Source organism: Syngnathoides biaculeatus, chromosome 4 (genome assembly GCF_019802595.1).
Source record: "Syngnathoides biaculeatus isolate LvHL_M chromosome 4, ASM1980259v1, whole genome shotgun sequence".
In the NCBI taxonomy this organism is placed as follows: domain Eukaryota; kingdom Metazoa; phylum Chordata; class Actinopteri; order Syngnathiformes; family Syngnathidae; genus Syngnathoides; species Syngnathoides biaculeatus.
Window position 1 is genome coordinate 6,787,851 of NC_084643.1, and position 18,940 is coordinate 6,806,790.

General features: G+C 40.5%; 3 protein-coding genes across 5 annotated transcripts; 1 reads left to right on the forward strand and 2 right to left on the reverse strand.

Moving 5' to 3' along the window:
* Positions 1-526: 526 nt before the first annotated feature.
* On the forward strand, positions 527-5,032 carry gtf2h3 (general transcription factor IIH, polypeptide 3). 2 transcript variants are annotated; one of them, XM_061816933.1, is made up of 13 exons: positions 530-718; positions 878-957; positions 1,056-1,162; positions 1,826-1,959; positions 2,160-2,222; positions 2,649-2,678; positions 2,748-2,776; positions 2,907-2,981; positions 3,076-3,129; positions 4,003-4,071; positions 4,163-4,298; positions 4,746-4,782; positions 4,872-5,032. In XM_061816933.1, the coding sequence occupies exons 1-13, from the start codon at positions 709-711 to the stop codon at positions 4,936-4,938; spliced, it is 891 nt and encodes a 296-aa protein (XP_061672917.1). In that variant the 5' UTR covers positions 530-708; the 3' UTR covers positions 4,939-5,032. The 2 variants fall into 2 exon arrangements, with proteins under 2 accessions (XP_061672916.1, XP_061672917.1); XM_061816932.1 differs by having other exon boundaries at positions 527-718; positions 2,649-2,776.
* psmd9 (proteasome 26S subunit, non-ATPase 9) lies at positions 5,029-7,566 on the reverse strand. The gene is made up of 6 exons (XM_061816934.1): positions 7,387-7,566; positions 7,204-7,303; positions 5,546-5,742; positions 5,362-5,463; positions 5,177-5,265; positions 5,029-5,102 (listed from the first exon to the last, which is right to left on the reverse strand). The coding sequence occupies exons 1-6, from the start codon at positions 7,501-7,503 to the stop codon at positions 5,072-5,074; spliced, it is 636 nt and encodes a 211-aa protein (XP_061672918.1). The 5' UTR covers positions 7,504-7,566; the 3' UTR covers positions 5,029-5,071.
* Positions 7,567-8,422: 856 nt separating this feature from the next.
* Positions 8,423-16,192, reverse strand: LOC133499211 (rab5 GDP/GTP exchange factor-like). Of its 2 annotated transcripts, XM_061816930.1 has the most exons (9): positions 15,952-16,191; positions 15,718-15,820; positions 14,705-14,894; positions 14,450-14,574; positions 13,048-13,199; positions 12,891-12,960; positions 12,635-12,770; positions 10,431-10,782; positions 8,423-9,246 (listed from the first exon to the last, which is right to left on the reverse strand). In XM_061816930.1, exons 3-9 carry the CDS (start codon positions 14,860-14,862, stop codon positions 8,848-8,850), a joined length of 1,392 nt encoding a protein of 463 aa, XP_061672914.1. In that variant the 5' UTR covers positions 14,863-14,894; positions 15,718-15,820; positions 15,952-16,191; the 3' UTR covers positions 8,423-8,847. The 2 variants fall into 2 exon arrangements, with proteins under 2 accessions (XP_061672914.1, XP_061672915.1); XM_061816931.1 differs by lacking the exon at positions 15,718-15,820 and having other exon boundaries at positions 15,952-16,192.
* Between the last annotated feature and the right edge of the window lie 2,748 nt (positions 16,193-18,940).

An 18,940-nucleotide genomic window follows, 5' to 3' on the forward strand; every position in this document is an offset into this window, starting at 1 on the left:
ATATTAAATATGCCAATGAATCGAAAAGATGATGATTAAATAGGTTCAGAATTAATGATTCTTGATGATAGTCCACATTTCAATCCATTTGGATTTTAGCTACTGTATGCTACTGGTTTCATATTTCATTTTTGAACACGTGAGAATTAAATAAATTGCCATTGAATATTTGAAATTATAACAAAAAGGTATTGAAATGTGGAAATATTTCATGAAATGATGATGCAATCAAATGTTTAGGATTATACTTTAAATTCATGAATGGGCAATTTAATAAGCAACTTCACATTTGAATTTGTTTCTTCATTTCAAGTGTTAATGTCAAGTTTTTTTTATACCCCTTAAAAAGAAACAATTGCCTTTCTGGCTTTCTCAATTTTAGAACAACAACGCATATGAATTATATACATATATACATTTTTTTTATCATGGGATTGATGCGTCGAAATCCCCAAAATAGAAACGAGTCGTCGTAAAATCATAAACACTCCATACAGGAGGTGGCAGCAGTGTGCCATTTAAACTATTTATAGCGTCAAAGAAGGAAAGAAGGCAAACGCGTCATAATCTGCGACAGTAGTGAACAAAACGCAGGGAAATAGCCCAATTTATTTGAATATTCATATTCACATCAAATAGACGCGCTTATTCGTAGTTTCATTTGAAATACAGACAATGAGATAGTATAAAACTTAAGGAGCCGCCGTGATGGCGTCAGGTTCGTTTTGTTTTTTGTGTTTTTTTTTTTTTTTTTTTTTGGGGGGGGGTAGTGATGACGTGTGTGTGTGTGTGTCCGAAAACAGTTTTTCAACATTTTCCGTTAACAATATTTATGCCAGTATATATATATATATATTTTAACATTTTTTCCTTGCAGAGGAGGAAGTAAGTTTGCTGGTCATCGTCGTGGACGTGAACCCGATTTGGTGGGGGCAACAAGGCCAACGCGAGCCGCAGGTACCACCGTGATGATGGCGGATAACGAAGGCTAATCGTGCTTTTTTTTTTTTTTTTTTTAATCCCCCAACGAATCAAGTTTTTCCATTTGGCTCTAGTTCACGCTACCCAAATGTATGGACTCTGTCATGGTGATGGCTAACGCTCACGTTGCCATGAGCAGGATTAACAAACTGGCCGTCATCGCCAGCCACTGCAAAGACAGGTTCGTGTATTTAATGTAATCATCCATTTTCTTTACCGCTTATCCTCACGAGGGTCGCGGGGAGTGCTGGAGCCTATCGCAGCTGTCAACGGGCAGGAGGCGGCGTACGCCCTGAACTGGTCGCCGGTCAATCGCAGGGCACATTGAGACAAACAGCCACAATCACACCTCGGGGCGATTTAGAGTATCCAATTAATATTGCACGTTTTTGGGATGTGGGAGGAAACCGGAGACCTCAGAACTGTGAGGCCAACGCTTTACCAGCTGAGCCACCGTGCCGCCCTATTGTAATCTAATTTTAATAAATAAAATCTATGTCTATCTGTTATCATCACATTTGGCTTATCAATGTTGCACAATTTGGTGGAAATGATTTGTCCTCACAGTTCCGAGGACCCGGGTTCGATCCCGGCCTGCGTGGAGTTTGCATGTTCTCCCAGTGCCTGCGTGGGTTTTCTCTGGGCACTCCGGTGTTTGTCTCCATGTGGCCTGCGATTGGCCGGCGACCAGTTCAGGGCGTACCCCGCCTCCTGTCCGTTGACAGCTGCGATAGGCTCCAGCACTCCCCGCTATCCTCAAGAAAATGGATGGATGGACGCTGGAAATGATTTATGATGACTCTACTTACTGAGTGTCCTGCTTTTTTTTTTTTTTTTGCTTCAGTCATTTCCTGTATCCCAGTCCGGGCGGCGACAGCGCCGCGGACGACGCCTGCTCCAGCGGCGACGGCAAGTACGAACTGCTGTCCGGCGCCAACGCCGTCATCGCTGACCGCATCAGAAACTTAATGTCCAACAGTAGGTCAATCCCACTACTTGTACCTGAATAGATGTGAGAAAAACAAACAAGTTCTTAAAGATGAAAAGTTTAATAGAATTGGCACAACAAAGTGTAAAACAAAACAAAACTCTGATGACATTTTGAGAACTTGCCGTGAAAGAAGTGCAGTTATTTCATTGTGGCTTTAAATGGCGTCTTCTGCGTGGTCACTTTGCAGTCGAAGTGACGGGCGGTTCCACCGACACGATGCTGGCTGGATCCCTCGCCAAAGCTCTCTGCTGTATCCTTCCATAAATACTTGATATCAGGGGTGTCAAAGTCATTTTTCTCACTGGGCCACATTGTTGTTCCGGTTTCCCTCAGAGGGCCGTTATGACTGTGGAATAAAAACAATTTAATCATCTCATCATGTTTACATCATCAATTTATGAACTAGTTTTGGAATCAGAAATCAAGGGTAATCCGTTTTTAAACTATTCATGTTTGGTAACACAAAAAATGCTTGTAATCTCTCAACTTTATCATTTATGATTAGTGACAATTTGAAATTTCGGTACAGATTTTTTACAAGAATCATAGAAATTGACACCATGGATTTGGCTTCGCGAGCCACATGAAATCATGCGGCGGGCCAAATCTAGTCCCCCGGACCTTGAGTTTGACACTTTTTTTTTTTTTCAATTCTTTAATTTTTTTTTCAACTCAGATATTAACAGAGTCTCAAAGGAACTTGAAGGTATTGTCTTTCATGAGTATTTTAGTTTTAAGTTGTCTTGTGTAATTTTTTTTCATGTTTTTTTTTTAGTGGGGCAGGAGGTCAAATCTCGAATTTTGGTAAGCCGCTCATTTAAAAAAAAAAAAACAAAACATATATATAAATATATATATATATATATATACACACACTTTATCAAAGTTATGTTATATTTATCAAACCATAAATCGAGTAATTGTGCACGATTAGGTGATAAAGGCGGCGGACGACTGCGCCCTACAATACATGAACTTCATGAACGTGATCTTTGCTGCTCAGAAACAGGTCATAACACGTGCCGTTTGTTATTTTTAAGAGTTATTGATCTCATATTATATTAACGGTTTCAAGAATGTATATTAATGTGCTTTTAAAACAGAACATCCTGATTGATGCGTGCGTGCTGGAATCGGACTCGGGGCTGCTACAGCAAGTAAATGTCTCACGCTTTTACTACTCGCATACTTGAACTGAAATGCTTTGAACATTTCAGATCACTAGAAATATGATATTGCTAGAAGTCTGAACCTAGTACTGAATTAATGCAGAGGAGAAAAAAACCCCATCAAAAATATTGGAAGAAAAATGGAGAAATGTTCGGGAAGAAATACTAAGACAAATCTGGTAAAATAAAATATTGGTTTAAAAATATTACACGAGGAAATATGTACAAAATTGGAAAAATAAATGTTTGGAAAAAAATATTGGAACCCAAAACATCTTTTGACAAAAAAAAGTTAAACGATTAAACCAACAACACTACAAAACAAAATACTATACATGTAATTAAAAAGTACACAAATATTAAGAAAAAGTTTATTGTATTAAACATTTTGGGAGAAAAATAAGAGTTGGAAATGCACGTGAATAAAACATACTAAAACATCGAATATAAATATTTTAAAAATGCACAACTATGGTAAAATGTAAAATAAAGTATGAAAATGTAATAAATAGGCCAAAAAGAAATGAATTTCTAATGAATAATATTCATGTTAAATTTAAAAAAAAAATACGAGTGCAAACATATTTGGAAAAATAAAAAGGTACTTTTTTAAAAACTGATAGATGAAAAGAATGATTGCTAATTACAGTAATGCTAAAGAAAAGAAAATGAAATATTAGCTATATGATTGCTAATTACAGTAATAACGCTGGAAAAAAAAAGAAAATGAAAGTAATATTAGCTATATGATTGCTAATTACAGCAATAACGCTAAAAAAAAAAGAAAATGAAAGAGTAATATTAGCTATATAATGTATAGAATTATATGAGGGAGACTTCATTCATGTTGTGACCCCACAGGCTTGTGATATAACGGGAGGCTTGTACCTGAAGATCCCCCAGAAGGCGGCCCTGGCTCAGTACCTCCTGGTCTGTGACCGCCGCCGCGCCGCGTTTTTCTCCACGCGTTGACCTTTGACCCTCAAGGTAACATACGAGCCCGTGTGACTTTGCGGCACAGTGGGTGTTCCTGCCCGACGCCGAGCAGCGTTCGCAGCTGCTGCTGCCGCCGCCGGCCCACGTCGATTACAGGGCGGCGTGCTTCTGTCACCGCAACCTCATCCAGATCGGCTACGTTTGCTCAGTCTGCCTGTCCAGTAAGTACTCGCTCATGTCCTTCTCATATTTACAAAAGAATTAAAAAAAAAAAAAATTACTAGATGAAAACTGGCTCAAGTTCTATTATGACAGTCGTGTTTTCCAGACAAATTATTCCGAAAAAAAAAATTACAATTTTACCGCTACACACGCAAATATATATATATATAAATTTTTTTCCAATTAACATTGTTATTTCTGGGTTTTGTCGGGGGCGTTTGAGTACCGATTTACGTTCGAAAACAGAAGCAAAAAGAATCTCGAAATTTTCATTTGAAAAGTTACGTTCGAGAACCAAGGCTTTACTGTATTTTTTAAAATATTTCTAAAAAGACAAATAATGGAATTTTTTTTTTTTTTTTACAAGGAAATAATATAAATAAAAATATTGCTCAGTGTTACCTTTTAATTTAGTTGATAATCTTTTACTACTTTCTCCACCACAGTATTCTGCAACTTTAGCCCCATCTGTACAACCTGCGAGTGAGTATTTTTTTATTTTTTTTTTACAATTTAAATCCTCCTTTTAATGGCATTGATATTTTTATATTGAATATTTGTTTGTTTTGTAGGACTGCATTCAAAATGCAACTCCCACAGATGGTCAAAGGCAAAAAGAAGAAATTCAAAGCATCGTGATTATTTTCCTTCAACGTCCTAATTTGTTGTATTTATTCCGATTGACCCGGGACAAATACTTTTGTAGAAACAATAATAAAAAGCACTGTCTGAATTTGAAAAGGCATTTAATTCACAATTTTATCAATGAGGCTCACGGAGGAGGCATGGGGACAATCTTACACCTGAAAAGAAAATAAGGAGGATGATGGAGACGCTATCCGGTGATAGAAATGAATTTGTGTCGCTATGGACTCACCCCATCAGACCCTGCCCAGACCAGCGCTGCGGAGTCAAACTCAGGGAGGCTTTCTGAGCCCCGCGGACCACCGTCACTCGTAGCGGCTTCTGCAGACGAAATAAACATTGGAGAAAATGTATACAGAATATTCCCGAAAACAAAACACTGACATGTTAGGTGGTGTACGGCATGTGGCGTCGTACCCCTTCACTGTGCTGCACCACAGAGGCGATGTTGTGGAGGTTCCGGAAGTTGCCGGTGTTCACGGAACCAAACTCAACGACTTCATCTCCCACTTTGAGGCCCTTTTACAAAAAGCAGAGCAAAAAGTAAAAAAAAAAAAAAAGGCTATCAGACAAAGCAAAAAGGTATCCCGGCGTAACTCACGGCAGCGGAGGCGGGCGATCCCTGGGTGACGGCATCCACCCGCGCAAAGGCGTGCGGCAGGGCGTCCCGCCGCCGGTCCGCCGGCTCCTCGGCCGCTTCCGTCTGGTCGCGCTGCCGCTTGGCTTTCTCCTGCGCGTGCAGCCTGTGCAGGGCGTCCTCGATCTCCACCATGATGGCCTTGTGGTCGTTCTGGAGGCCTGCGAGATGACCGCAACCTTCAAATTTGGGGACTGAGGAGGACAGTCGTGACTGGATGATTACTCGCCGCGCGAGTTTGCCTCTTTCGATGTCGTAGGTGCACACCGGTACATTCTGCCCAAAGCTAGCATGAACGCAGCACTGCTAACGCTCGCCGAGCAGGTAAACGTGTTCGCAGTTGCCGATCGCCAAAACAAGATGTGGCCACTGAAAATGGGTGGATGGAAATCCGCACCCCAATGTTTAATACTTGGGTTCTTTCTTATAAACATCCATCCATCCATTCATTTTCTTTGCCACTTATCCTCATGAGGATCGCAGAAAGTGCTGGAGCCTATTCCAGCTGTCAACGGGAAGAAGGAGGCGGGGTACACCCTGAACAGGTTGCCAGCCAAACGCAGGGCACATCGAGACAGACAAGAGTCGCGCTCACAATCACACCTACGGGCAATTTAGAGTGTCCAATGAATGTTGCATGTTTGTGGAAGGTGAGAGGGAACCGGAATGCCTGGAGAAAACCACGCAGGCACGGGGAGAACATGCAAACTCCACACAGGTGGGGTCCGGGATTGAACCCGGGACCTCAGAACTGTGAGGCCAACGCTTTACCAGCTGAACCACCGTGCCGCCCTCTTGTAAACATTTTATTCATATTTTTACCATCCATGAATTTTTCCTCTATCGGTATTTTGGTTTAATAGTGATTTTCTATTTCTGCTCGTGTGTATTTATGGTAAGTTTGGAATATTTAACGTAATTTTTTTTAACTAAATAAAACAACCCAGTTACTTTATAATTTTACATGCAATATTATGTATGTCTAATAATTTTCATTTTCTTCTACAGTAATCCCCTAGTATTTTTTTACATAACTTCCTCTACAATAATATATTTTAAAAATAGAACAGAAACGCCAACATTTGTGGTGATTGGTGCCCCCCCCCTTTCAAATATTCTGAGACTTTTCATCTTTTGTACATGTAACTTTGTCCAATATTTTCCCAACTATTTTTCATCTAGTAATTTGTCAAATCTGATACATTTTGTTCAACACTGCATATTGCTGGCGTCGGGCGGCTTCCTCCCCCCCAAAAAAGACCATCACCTTTTCACCCCGCCCCCACAAAGAAACATTTAATGACAGCAATTCAACTATTCAACACTAAAAATTGGGCAATATTTTGTAGAAAAAAAAAAAAAACAGTGGGGACTGAACGATAGCATCGATTCATGAGCAAAACCAAAAAAAAAAAAAAAATACATTTGGACTCACCTGAGAGACATGTTTCAATTTTTGTTTTGTAATAATCAAATACTGTGTGTGTATTTTTGGCACATCAGTGTTGATTTTATTCTAACGTGAACTTCAGGTGCACCTAATGAAATGTCCAGTGAGCTCCAGTCACGCAAGAAAAAAAAAAAAAATAAATAAAAAAAAGAGAGAAAGGAGAGTTACTTACATGAAATATTGTGTCTGGCGGTTCGTATTTGGTACAAATTGATGTCGGATCTCGGGTAGCCTTCCGCGTCCACCAAAGGATCATCGAGCCCGACGCCTTGCTGTGAAAACGCACAAACTTGAGTAAGAGGCAAGAACATTTCGTAACTTCAAGCAATTGAATGATTGTGCTCCGTGAACTTACGTCGTCTAGGACGTCGTAGTAAGCTTTAATCTGCTCTTCGATGTCATCTTTCTTTTTAATCAGGTTTTTAACATCATCCATGGATGTTTCTGGGTTGTTTTCATCTGTCATCTTCATGGCGACATCCCGGTTGTGCTACGTCGCATTTGTGTCCGAGTGGACATCGGAACGGAAGCGGAACTTTTCTTTTTTTAGTGCAACCGGTGCATTTGCGTCCAACTGTAATTGGAACTACGGTGTGCCCTTGCCCATTCGCGTTTCACCGTTCGCGGCATGGCATTTTCGCGGATCTCGGTCATTTTTTTTTTTTAATTTATTTACCATATTTTCACCATCGTAGAGGTCTTAATAATGAATTATGAATGTTAAGATGAAATGCACCGGTGAAATGTTACTTCTTTGCGTCCGCCTGGACGGTTGTGACAGCCAACAGCGCAACCTAACGTAAACCAATGAAATTTGATTTTATGTTTCACAATGTACAATTGTAAGGATGTCAACTTTTACGTGAAACAGGACCCAAAGCAATGTTTTGCCCTGACCGGGAGTTGACCGCGTAAAAGGGCATGTGCGCGGTCCAGTTTTTAGTCTACGTCATTGGCTGTCGGGCAATGTAAGCTTCTTCTGCTTACAGATGTGAAATGCAATTGTTCCCCACTGCCTCGTGAGCACCACCATGTGGCAGTTTACACACACATGCTTACAGTGTAACCAGCGTATTAATACTGACTGCATCCATTATTTGCGGGGGTGTAAGGAACGTAACCGCGAATAACGGGGGAACGCTGTGTAGTGGAAAATTTGCTCAAAACTATAATTCTTTATAGTTAATAAAATAGCCCTTTAAGTGACCTAACAATAATCAGAGTTATGAATCTGAGTCATCAACATTTGGAGAGAGAAAAAGACAAAGCTTTACATTACAAAAATGAAAAGTTTTTCAACACACCAAAGCACTCCATTAATGAAAACACTGCCTGATAAAGTCAGTTTGAAAATAATTGTGGATAAATGGAAAAACAAAAAACATCACAGCAAATCACCACGTCAAGTTTAATATATAATTTGACATAACACCCCCAACCCTTTCATGGTATCAAAACCCTTCAAAAGCAAAATGTGCAATTACTGCATTCGGTACATTATGTTCATAAGTATATTAGAGGTTGCTTAGTTAATATTCCCATAGAAGAGCATCATGGACCGTTTTAATTTTTATAAAGCAATCAATGTTACATTTATAGATTCTTTTTTTTTTTGGAGGGGGGGGGGGGGGAAACAAACCTGAGTTCTACATTTTCACAGTTGCCGGTAATCTCGGAATATACTTAATCTTCTTCATTTGTAAACAAAATAGTTAACAGGTGCAAATGATTCACGTTTAAAGTGGAAGTATAAGATGTGCTTTTGTGATCAAGTGATAAACGTTAAACTCAACAAACGTACCTGGTGGAATTGGGCTCAACAGTCTGAATCAGCAGCCCCTACAAATCGATCCGTAAGCACCAGCTGTTCTCCGACAGCCGAATCAGAAGCGGACGACGGCGACGACGACGACGACGACGAGAGCTCCGTCAATTCCTCTTGCGCCACAGCGAGCTGAGACGTGGCCCGGTCAATTTGCGTGTGGACAGCCTGCACCCACATCCTCAGTTGCGTGTTGAGGTCGTCCACGCCGCGGTCCAGCCGCTCCTGTCGCGCCGAAAGCTCGTCCAGCAGGTGGCGCGTCTCGCCCGCCGGGTCCCGTCGCCCGCCGCCCGACTCCGGCGCCCGCCGGCGCCGCATGTAGCCCTCGAACTCCTCCGGGCTGAGGTTGAGCGACGGGCCGTCCAGCTTTTCGATGAAGGCCACAGCGCAGGACTGACAACAGAACAACAACAATGGACTCATTCTTTGCTGTAATTTTCCTCCCATTATGAATAGTTAAAATGGTCAACATTGCATCATTTTTAAAACATTACAATTTATAATCTTTTAATCATTGTAATTTTCAGAGGTAAGAATTTATAAAACAAATTTTATATTGTCAATCATCCAGTGATCCTCAGCAGATTTGCAATTTGTGAATGCCAAATTCACTTATTTTCAAATTTCTTTGGGGGGGGGTCATAACCTATCATCCATTACTTGCTGAAAAAAAAACTTACCTATTCGCTGTTCTGAATTATCCGGACATCTATTGCTGTGGTGCAGCAGCACAATGAAGCACTAGGGCAAGCAAATTTTTAGGGTTTCCTCTAGCATCCCAAAAACATGTATTAAACGTAGACTCTAAATTGCCCCTAGATGTGATGAGTACGACTGTGCCCTGTGATTGGCAACCAGTTTAAATGGTACCCCGCCTCCTGCCCGATGATAGCTGGGATAGGTTCCATCCTTGTGAGGGTAAGCGGCTCAGAAAATGTGCCCTGCGATTGGCTGGCAACCAGTTCAAGGTGTACCCCGCCTCCTGCCCGATGATAGCTGGGATTAGGTTCCATCCTAGTGAGGATAAGCAGCTCAGAAAATGGATGGACGGATTTAAGGCTGTCATTCGAAGCTGTTACCCATTCCAATATCGAGGAATTTGTGGAGATTTCACATTGTACTGTATACTTGAGAACTTTGAAAGTGGAATTTTGATGCAGTTTTTCTGAGGTATAAAATACTTGTACTGTAATTTTCGGCCTATAAGCCGCAACTTTTTTCGCACGCTTTCAACCCTGCGGTTTATGCGGTGATGTGGCTAATTTGTGCACTTTTTCTAACAGCCGCAAGGGGGCACTCGAGCAGAAAAGATAAGAGTGAGACCGGTGGAATATATGTGCCCAGGAAGTGACTTTTACCGGCCCGGCGCCGTTAGCTTGGCGCAAGCGTGAAACACTCCGTGTACCATCTTTCTTTGTAAATATCTCTTGTTTCAACGTGGGCACTTGCAGTTTTTACACAGCTGCGGCGTATATATGTACCAAATGGTATTTCCTTTACAAAGGTACTGGGTGAGGCTTATAAGCAGGTGCGCTCTGTAGGCCAGGAATTACGGTACTAATGTGTAAAGAACTGACCAGGTTGGTGAAGTAGTACCCGCTCTCTCCGGCCATGAGGCTGTGCGGGAGGCCGAAGCGGATGACGTACTGCATGTTGGAGTGCAGGCGAGGCGGGTTGGCCTTGAGCACCACGTAGACCAGGGCGGACAGGAAGTCGTCGGCGTTGGCCGGCTCGCTGTTGGAGGTCGAGAGCGCCTCGAACACGTGCTGGCTGCATTTGGACACGCACACCAGCTTGTCCTGAGGCGCTCGCTTGGCGTCCATCTCAATGATGGCCGTTATGGCGGGAAGAAAGGGGTCGCCCGTGACGGCGCTCTGGACGTCCGGGAAAGGTACGCCGAGCATTTGCGGGGTGACCCAGTTTAAAGAGCTGCCAGAAAACAATAAAACGGATCCTGAGTTGGCGTCCAGCAGCAAATTTTGAAACTTTCAGGAATAAAAAAAAAAATAATAATAAAAAAAAAAAAAATTACAATTGTGTTTTTCCACTTCAGGTCTGGATTATGCTCTTGCGATTCAGTTCATACATAAATACAAATACTGACCGATGTCACAAGAGAATCAAATCGGTGATTTATTTTTTTCCTGATAAACAACTGCATCATTTTATATTTGAGATTAATGGTAGATTTTAAAATAGAGATTTTTTGGGGCAGAACTCCCCCCCCCCATTAGAGATTATCATTTTAAATATTACTCCTTAAAAATTGTGTGTATTTTGGGGGCTAAGTTTTTTTTTTTAGTACATTCTGTAACTTGAAAAATGTGTATTTTTTTCCACAGGTAATTTTTTTAAATCAATTTAAAACTCCCTATTTTTAGAAAACATTTTTTCTATTACAAAATTTGGCCATTTTTTCCACATTAATAATTGTGATATTACTGATCTTAAAATTGAAAAAAGTTATTTTTTTAAACACTTTTCTTTTTGTATACTTAATTTTTTTTATTTCCATTCTTAAGTAGTTATGTTTTAAGTGAGTCATTTTGCAATTTTCCACAATTTTATATTTTCATGGATGATTTTTTTTTTTTTTATTTTAGAAACTGAAAATGTACATTTCTTACTGTGTCATTTATGGGTGGAAGGTAACTAAGACCAGGGTTCTTAAACATTTGGGATTTCAAAATGCCATACTTTTTCAAGACCCAAGACCAAGACCCCCGGTACGAGTAAATAGATGTGCATAATTCAGATTCTTGATATTCACCAACTAATTTCCAGAAGATCATCACAAGGTAATTAATGTAGCTCATGCATATAAAGGGCAAACTCAGATGTCAAGACAACTTTTGTGTTTTTTTTTTTTTTTTTTTTTTTTCCTTCCTGGATATGACTCAAGTGCCAACTCCCCAAAGTTGAAGATGCCAGTGAAGTTCACACAAGCCTGCTATTAAGAGTACTTAAGTCCGTCTTGAAAGCGCAACTCCTTCATTTGGACCAATTTCACGTTTTGAGGGGAACTATTTGAGACGTTGGAAGGGCGGGTCAAACTCATTTTGGTCATGGGCCACATTTCAGTTAAGCCTTCGCTCAGAGGGCTGCGTTACATGTTTACTACTTGCCTCATCATATTACCTGCACAATAAATTGAGGCATTAAAATAAGAAAAGAAATATGAAGTCAAGGATGATAGTTTAACTATAGTTGAAGTTACTGTAAATGGGATCTGTTCCCCCCGTCCCCCCCAAAAAATTCCCAATATTTATTCCTATTGACAAAGTGAAGTTTTAGTACGGCTTTAAGCAAAAATCATGGCATTTGACACACTTGATTTGTTTTTGCTGGCCACAAAAAAATCATGTGGCCAGTTGGATCAGGACCAAGGCCAGGACTTTGACACCCGAGGTGTATTTTCTGAGCCAATCAGAATCAAGTATTCACCAACCCCCATTGTAGTGTCCTCTCACAAACATTGCAGCTGCGCTTCAAAGCACCTCATGGATTGAGCTAGATTTTTCTTACAAACATTTTTGTGTCTGCTTTTTTAATCATCTTGGATATGAGAAACTATTTTTCCATACTTTCCAGACCTGAAAAATCAAAATTCTATACTTTTCCAAAGTTGCATAGGGACCCTTTAATACTGAAGACGAACAGCTTGTAAAGAACATTTCTCCTTCTTTCAAAATTGCAGGTTGGTGAATCAAAAGCTAAGCACGCAAATTAAAAAAAAAAAAAGACTGGGAACTGAAAACTACTAAAGTGAGGCGAAACTAACCGTATCCTCCTCTGCAAAGTCAGGTCCTTCTGCTCGTCATCGCAGCTGTCATGGCAAAAGACCCACTTGTGCAACCGGGTCATAATGAGCTTCTCTACGTGCTCCATTGTCTGAGCGAGCTCCGCTTCTGAAAAACCTGAAAAAAAAAAAAAAAAAACAAAAAAAAACAAACAAAAAAAAAACACCACCATAAAGTCCACCATTTTTGTAGTCCCACATGGATCCCTTGAAAGTCAGTGCAGCGATGGGTACTCACGACTGAAGTATTCGGCAAAGGACTGGTAGAAGTCTTGCACGAGATCTGACTGCTTCTGTACTGGCAGATCCTACAGTTAAAAAACAAACAAAAAAAAGTCCAGTGAAAAAAATGGAACGGTCTGCTCTTTTTAACACGAGACAACAATGGCGATTACATGGTACGCTTCCATGGTGTTGAGGAAGGCTGTGCAACGGGACTGCAGACGCTGAGAGGATGGGCTGCGGAGCGTCTTGAGGAAACCGGTGAAGTCGCCGGGTTCCAGCTTCTGGAAGGCTTTTAACACGCTCATCTGGCTGTCGGAAGGTTCTAATGGGAGAGGTGGGAGCAACAACAACAACCCAAATAGTTCAACAGGTGACAAAGGAAAGGGCTGAAAAAAAAAAACAAAAAAAAAACTATTTTGGTTAAAAAAAACGCCATTCCTCCGTAAAGTTACATTTTTACAAACCTTCTCTCGCCATAAAAAAAAATAAAGTGCACATTAAGGATAATACATGAATAAACTTAATTTTACACATTTAATATGATTTTTTTCATTATTATAATCAATAACATTAGCATATTAGAATTATATTTTACAGATAGACTGAAGTCCCCCCCCCACCCCCATGGCGGTCAAGGAGATAATGACCAATACAGGCGTGTGAAAGAGTGTTTGGCCACATCCTGTTTTTTAAATTTTTCCCATCAAACAAATTTACAAATTACCGTAATTTCCAGCCTACAAGCCGCGACTTTTTTTCCCCACATGCTTTCAACCCTGCAGTTTATGCGGTGATGCGGCTAATTGCATTTTTTTCCCCCAACGACCGCAAGGGGGCACTCGAGCGGAAAAGGCAAGATGCGACTGGTGGAATAAATGTGCCAAGGAAGTGACTTTTACCTCGTCCTAATAGGTGTGACAGTATTAGGTCTAGCTGTGGCTTGAAAATTTGAACTCGCATATGATAAACCATTTTTTTTCTGTTTGTTTTTTTTTTTAAACAGGCGGGAGGCAATCACTTTTTGCACACCGGAACATGGGATTTTGAATTTTTTTAGTAAAAATTTTCATGGTAAAAATTGCACTGTGTGTTTTTTGTCATTTTCAAATCTTAACTTAGAAAGTTAATTTAAAATTGTAATTACCAAATAGTTCCCTGAAGTTTAGCGAGGTTACAATTTAAATTTCACAAGGCTGTCGGACAAGCAAAAAGATATATATATATATATATATATATATATATAAATAAATGAAATGAAAAATTTTAAAAAAGATTGATGCCAACAATATGTGTAAAACAACAGCAATAACAAGCAACAGCAACAATATCCTTAATAGTTACACACAATCATGATACAATGTTTACATCTTTAACATGATACTTACAATAAGAATACTAATGGAAATTCCCCAACTGTTGCGTTTTTTTGGATTTGCTGGTCATTGCCTGGTCTTTTTTTTTTTTTTTTTGTGTGTTGTGAGCCAAAATTGATATTATGAGAGAACTTCTGGTGTGCGATCACTTGAGGGAAGTGAAAAGTGGAGGTTAGTATGCTGTAGATATCATAATGACCTGCTTTGGGAGGGGACGGACTGCCCCAGAAGAGTCTTCTCATGGTGTTGATACGACGACCCTTCTCCATATTCTTCTTCTCCTCAAATTTGGAGAAGGTCGGTGGCGTGCCATCGCTGCTCGCTCTGGAGGAAGTCACAGAAGCACAAACTGGAGTTACTACCTCAAAGCGTCAGAATTATATCCGTCTACCACACCTGATCTAAGTGTAAGAGGTTTTTTTTTTTTTTTTAGAAAATGGAGCCAGTTGTTTACCTGGTGCCATGTTGGTGGGCTTCAGCCGGCCGCACTCGGTCCCGCCAACATTTGGAGCAGAAGCCCTGCCACGCGGGGTTGCCGTAGTAACCACAGGAGTTCTTGCACAGAAGCTCCTGCTGAGACAGTCGAATTCCTCGCTGCTTGTTTGTCCACATTGCGCCGTGTCGGTCGCGTCAATCGGCGCTTCCTGTTTTCAATCAGAGGAGATTTAATCATGCTTCTGTGCATTCGCATCCAGTCCAGCAGTACGATGACCCATTAATCTGTCAACAGGATTAATCAAATCCACCTAATTCTGCCTAATTCTTACTAAATTTAATATTAAACATCCCGGTATAATTTAAAATAATAATCGCACTAAAGGGCGATTTAGATTGTCCAATTAATGTTGCATGTTTTTGGGATGTGGGAGGAAACCTGACTGCCCTGAGGAACCCCACACAGGTACAGGGGGAACATGCGTGTAATTAAAAATAACAATACTGCTGTAGGATAGTAAATTCATATTAAGTATGATGTAAAAGGTGGATTATTCCTAAAAAAAAATAAACTATGGATAGCTTTAAAAAAACATTTAAAAAAAATACAAAATTACATTAAAATCAAAACTTAATTCCCGTGAAATTAAAACAAAAATCTTGAATGCATTGATCAAATAAAACGCTAAAAAAAATTCACCATTCATTCATAAACCTTCTGGAAATAGAATACCTCTAAATGACAAATAGTTTAAATAGCGTTCATATAAAATTTAATACATTAATTTTTTAACGGTTTATGAACATTCGTCGTGAAATGGCGACATTTGGTCCCTCCCGAAGTTAACACATTTCTTCAGAAATGCCTTCACAGACTTCAACAACCCTCCGACGTCCACATAAACAACGTTCAAGCTTATTGAAAACTTTGACGAACTACACGCCCACGTCCCTTTTTTAAGCCTGCTACGAGCGAGCTCAACTATAGCAAAAAAAAAAAAAAAACTGTTGAGCAGGAAGTTCTCATTTTACCAAAATGTGACGGCACTTCAGCGTTAGCCACACGTCTTGTTAGCACTTCCACTTATTAGCATCCAAAGTTAGCAGCTGACTGTCATCCGAGAGTCGGCGTGACCTAAGACCAATCATAAATTAGTCATTCGGTTAACGAGTTTTACAACGTTTTCATGCTAAGTCAGGCTTTTAAAAAGTGACCAAATCACAGTTATAAAGCCATACCTATTACGAAAGTAGCCTACTGCTTACCTGGCTGTCAAAGTTGCTACTTTAAAAAAAGAAGAATTGCCAGCGGCAGTCGGCGCTCGTCACCCCGGACAGTGACGTAATAAATGGGCGACCCTGCTGTGGAATAAAGAAAATAAAACAAGTCTGTTCTCTCCGAAAGACTATATTTTTCTGGATTTTTGTTAATAAAAACGAGTAACTTCAGAAGTCTTCATTGTTGTCTGCCGTTGGCAATGGAAAAGTTGCACTGTGATTTTCGTCATGACGTCAGAGCACTTCCGGGTGGCAAGAATAGACAGTAAACAAACTTTTAAGTTCACTTAACCAAGGCAGAGCGTTGAGAAAACTGAGTATATGTCTTAAATTATTATTTTAGTCTTCTTCTGTAACATTTTATAATGAACCTGGACCGTGCCCTAGTGTAAACAGCATAAATCAGCTAATAATTGAATCCTCGACAAGGGTTAATAGCACATTAATTCCGCAAGGTAGCAGCAAAGCACTTACGATGAAGTTGATCACAAAGCATCAATAAATCAACTGCTGAGGATAATGGCACTCTACATACTGTTATATTGTATTATCGGTTTCCCATAATATGCACGGTAGGGCAGCTGGTAAAGTGTCGGCCTCACAGTTCTGAGGTCCAGGGTTCGATCCCAGCCCTCCATGTGTGCAGTTTGCATGTTCTCCCCGTGCCTGCGTGGGTCCGGTTTCCTCCCACATCCCAAAAAACATGCAACATTAATTGGACAATCTAAATTTCGCCTAGGTGTGATTGTAAGTGCGACTATTATTTTTAATCAAGCCGGGATGTTTAATATTAAATTTAGTAAGATTGATTGATCACTCTAAATTGCCCGTAGGTGTGATTGTGTGGCTGTTTGTCTCTAGGTGCCCTGCGATTGGCTGGCAACCAGTTCCTCCCGTTGACAGTTGGGATAGGCTCCAGCACTCCCCGGTACCCTCGTGAGGATAAGCGGCGAAGAAAATGGATGGATGTAGGAGGAAACTGGAGTGCCCAGAGAAAACCCACGCAGGCACGGGGAGAACATGCAAACTCCTCACAGACGCAGTTGGGATTTGAACCTCAGTCCTTAGAACTGTGAAGGCAACGCTCTACGGCTGTACCACCGTGTCGCCGCCGTCAACAACAATAATAATTAATATTAATAATAATGTGGTGGTCAATTAAATCAAAGAAAATAATTGTGTTTTACCTTTTATTACGCCCACAGGAAAAGTTAAAGACACCAAAGCAGGATGTTCAGGGAGAAAATGTGCTTGATAAGATAAATATTGGAACATATTCTGGAATCCCCCCCCACCCCCCCAAAAAAAAGAAACAAATGAACAAAAATTAACAGCATACCCGTAGAAATGAATGTTTATCAATATGAGGTACTTTGGAAAAATTTCTTTTTCAATTATGTCAATTAGTGAATTTTATTTTTTCAGTTGTTATTTTTATTATACTGAACATCTTTGGCTGGGTGATTGTATAACTGATAACACACTGTACGTTTTACAAGAAAAAAGTCTTGATATTTAAAAAATGGTCATTTTACTGCCTACACAGACATAACGGAGAGTTATTATACACTGCATCCAGACTCTGGACTCAACATTAAAGGACAAGACATGAAATAACCATAGCCACAGTTGACTTGTGCCAATAGTTTCTTCGTGATTGTCTTTTCGCCCCAAAAATTTCCATATTGGAAAAGGAACAATAATAACGAGAAAATAGTGGTATATAACTTTTGTTTGCCAGTGAAATGAACAGTAATAAGCCACGTCCCCCAAAAAACAAACAAACAAAAAAAAACAAGGTTGTGAATCAACCAGGAAGCCAGCCATTTTTCATCACAGCAGACATTTTAAGGAAGTGAAGAAACGGGTCCAAGCAGGGTGGAACAGTTGGCGGAAGGTGTCTGGTGTTCTCTGTGACAGAAGAGTCTCCGCTAGGATGGAGGGAAAAGTCTATAAAACAGTGTTGAGGTCGGGCATGATGTACGGATTAGAGACGGTGGCGCTGAAGAGACGACAGGAAGCAGAACTGGAGGTGGCTGAAATGAAGATGTTGAGGTTCTGGCTTAGAGGGAGCAGGTTGGATAGGATTAGAAATGAGCTCATTGGAGAGACAGCCAAATTTGGATGTTTTGCAGACAAAGTTAGAGAGAGCAGACAGAGGGACTATATTGGTAGAAGGGTGCTGAGGATGGAGCTGCCAGGCAAAAGAGTGAGAGAGAGGAAGACCAAAGAAAGGTTGATGGATGTGATGAGGGAGGACATGAGGACAGTTGGTCCTCGAGAGGTTGATGCACGGGATGGGCCGAGATGGAAAAAGATGACACGCTGTGGCGACCCCTAACGGGACAAGCCGGAAGGAAAAGAAGAAGACATTTTCTGGGAATTTTATCCTAATTTAATGGATTCCTTCGAGCGCAGTGATTCAATTGTTGGCTGTCAAGTTTGAACGCAACCCACTTCCATAAAAAACAAGTGAAAGTGCTTCCTCCCGTCGTGAATTCACGGCAGGACAAAGCATCCTCAGGACCTTTTAAGCGCCTACAATGTCATTTTTTTTAAACAATATGTCATCACACAGCCACCAAAGATGACAACATCCATTGTTGAGGCTTCGCTTGCGTTTACATATTGTATATCGTTTGTATAAAGAAATGATTGACTTGATGAAAAAGAGTTTAACGCTATATCTCAACTATTCAGAACATAAAAAAACTTTCAGTCTTTCCACATGATCTCAGCAATTGAAACAATACATTTTACCCCCCCCCCCAAAAAAAAACCCCACTGAAATCACTTTATAATCTCCCCCAAATGCTAAACACTTCCATCTGGTGTGTGAGGGTCCATTTTTCAGTACCCGTAACTCTGATTGGCTTTTTTCTTCATTTGTTGTGAAGTCTTTCACACAGCTGACTTGCCATGGGATGGGATTTCCGCCCAACCACCGAGACCCCTACCGGCAATTCGTCCAGGGTTT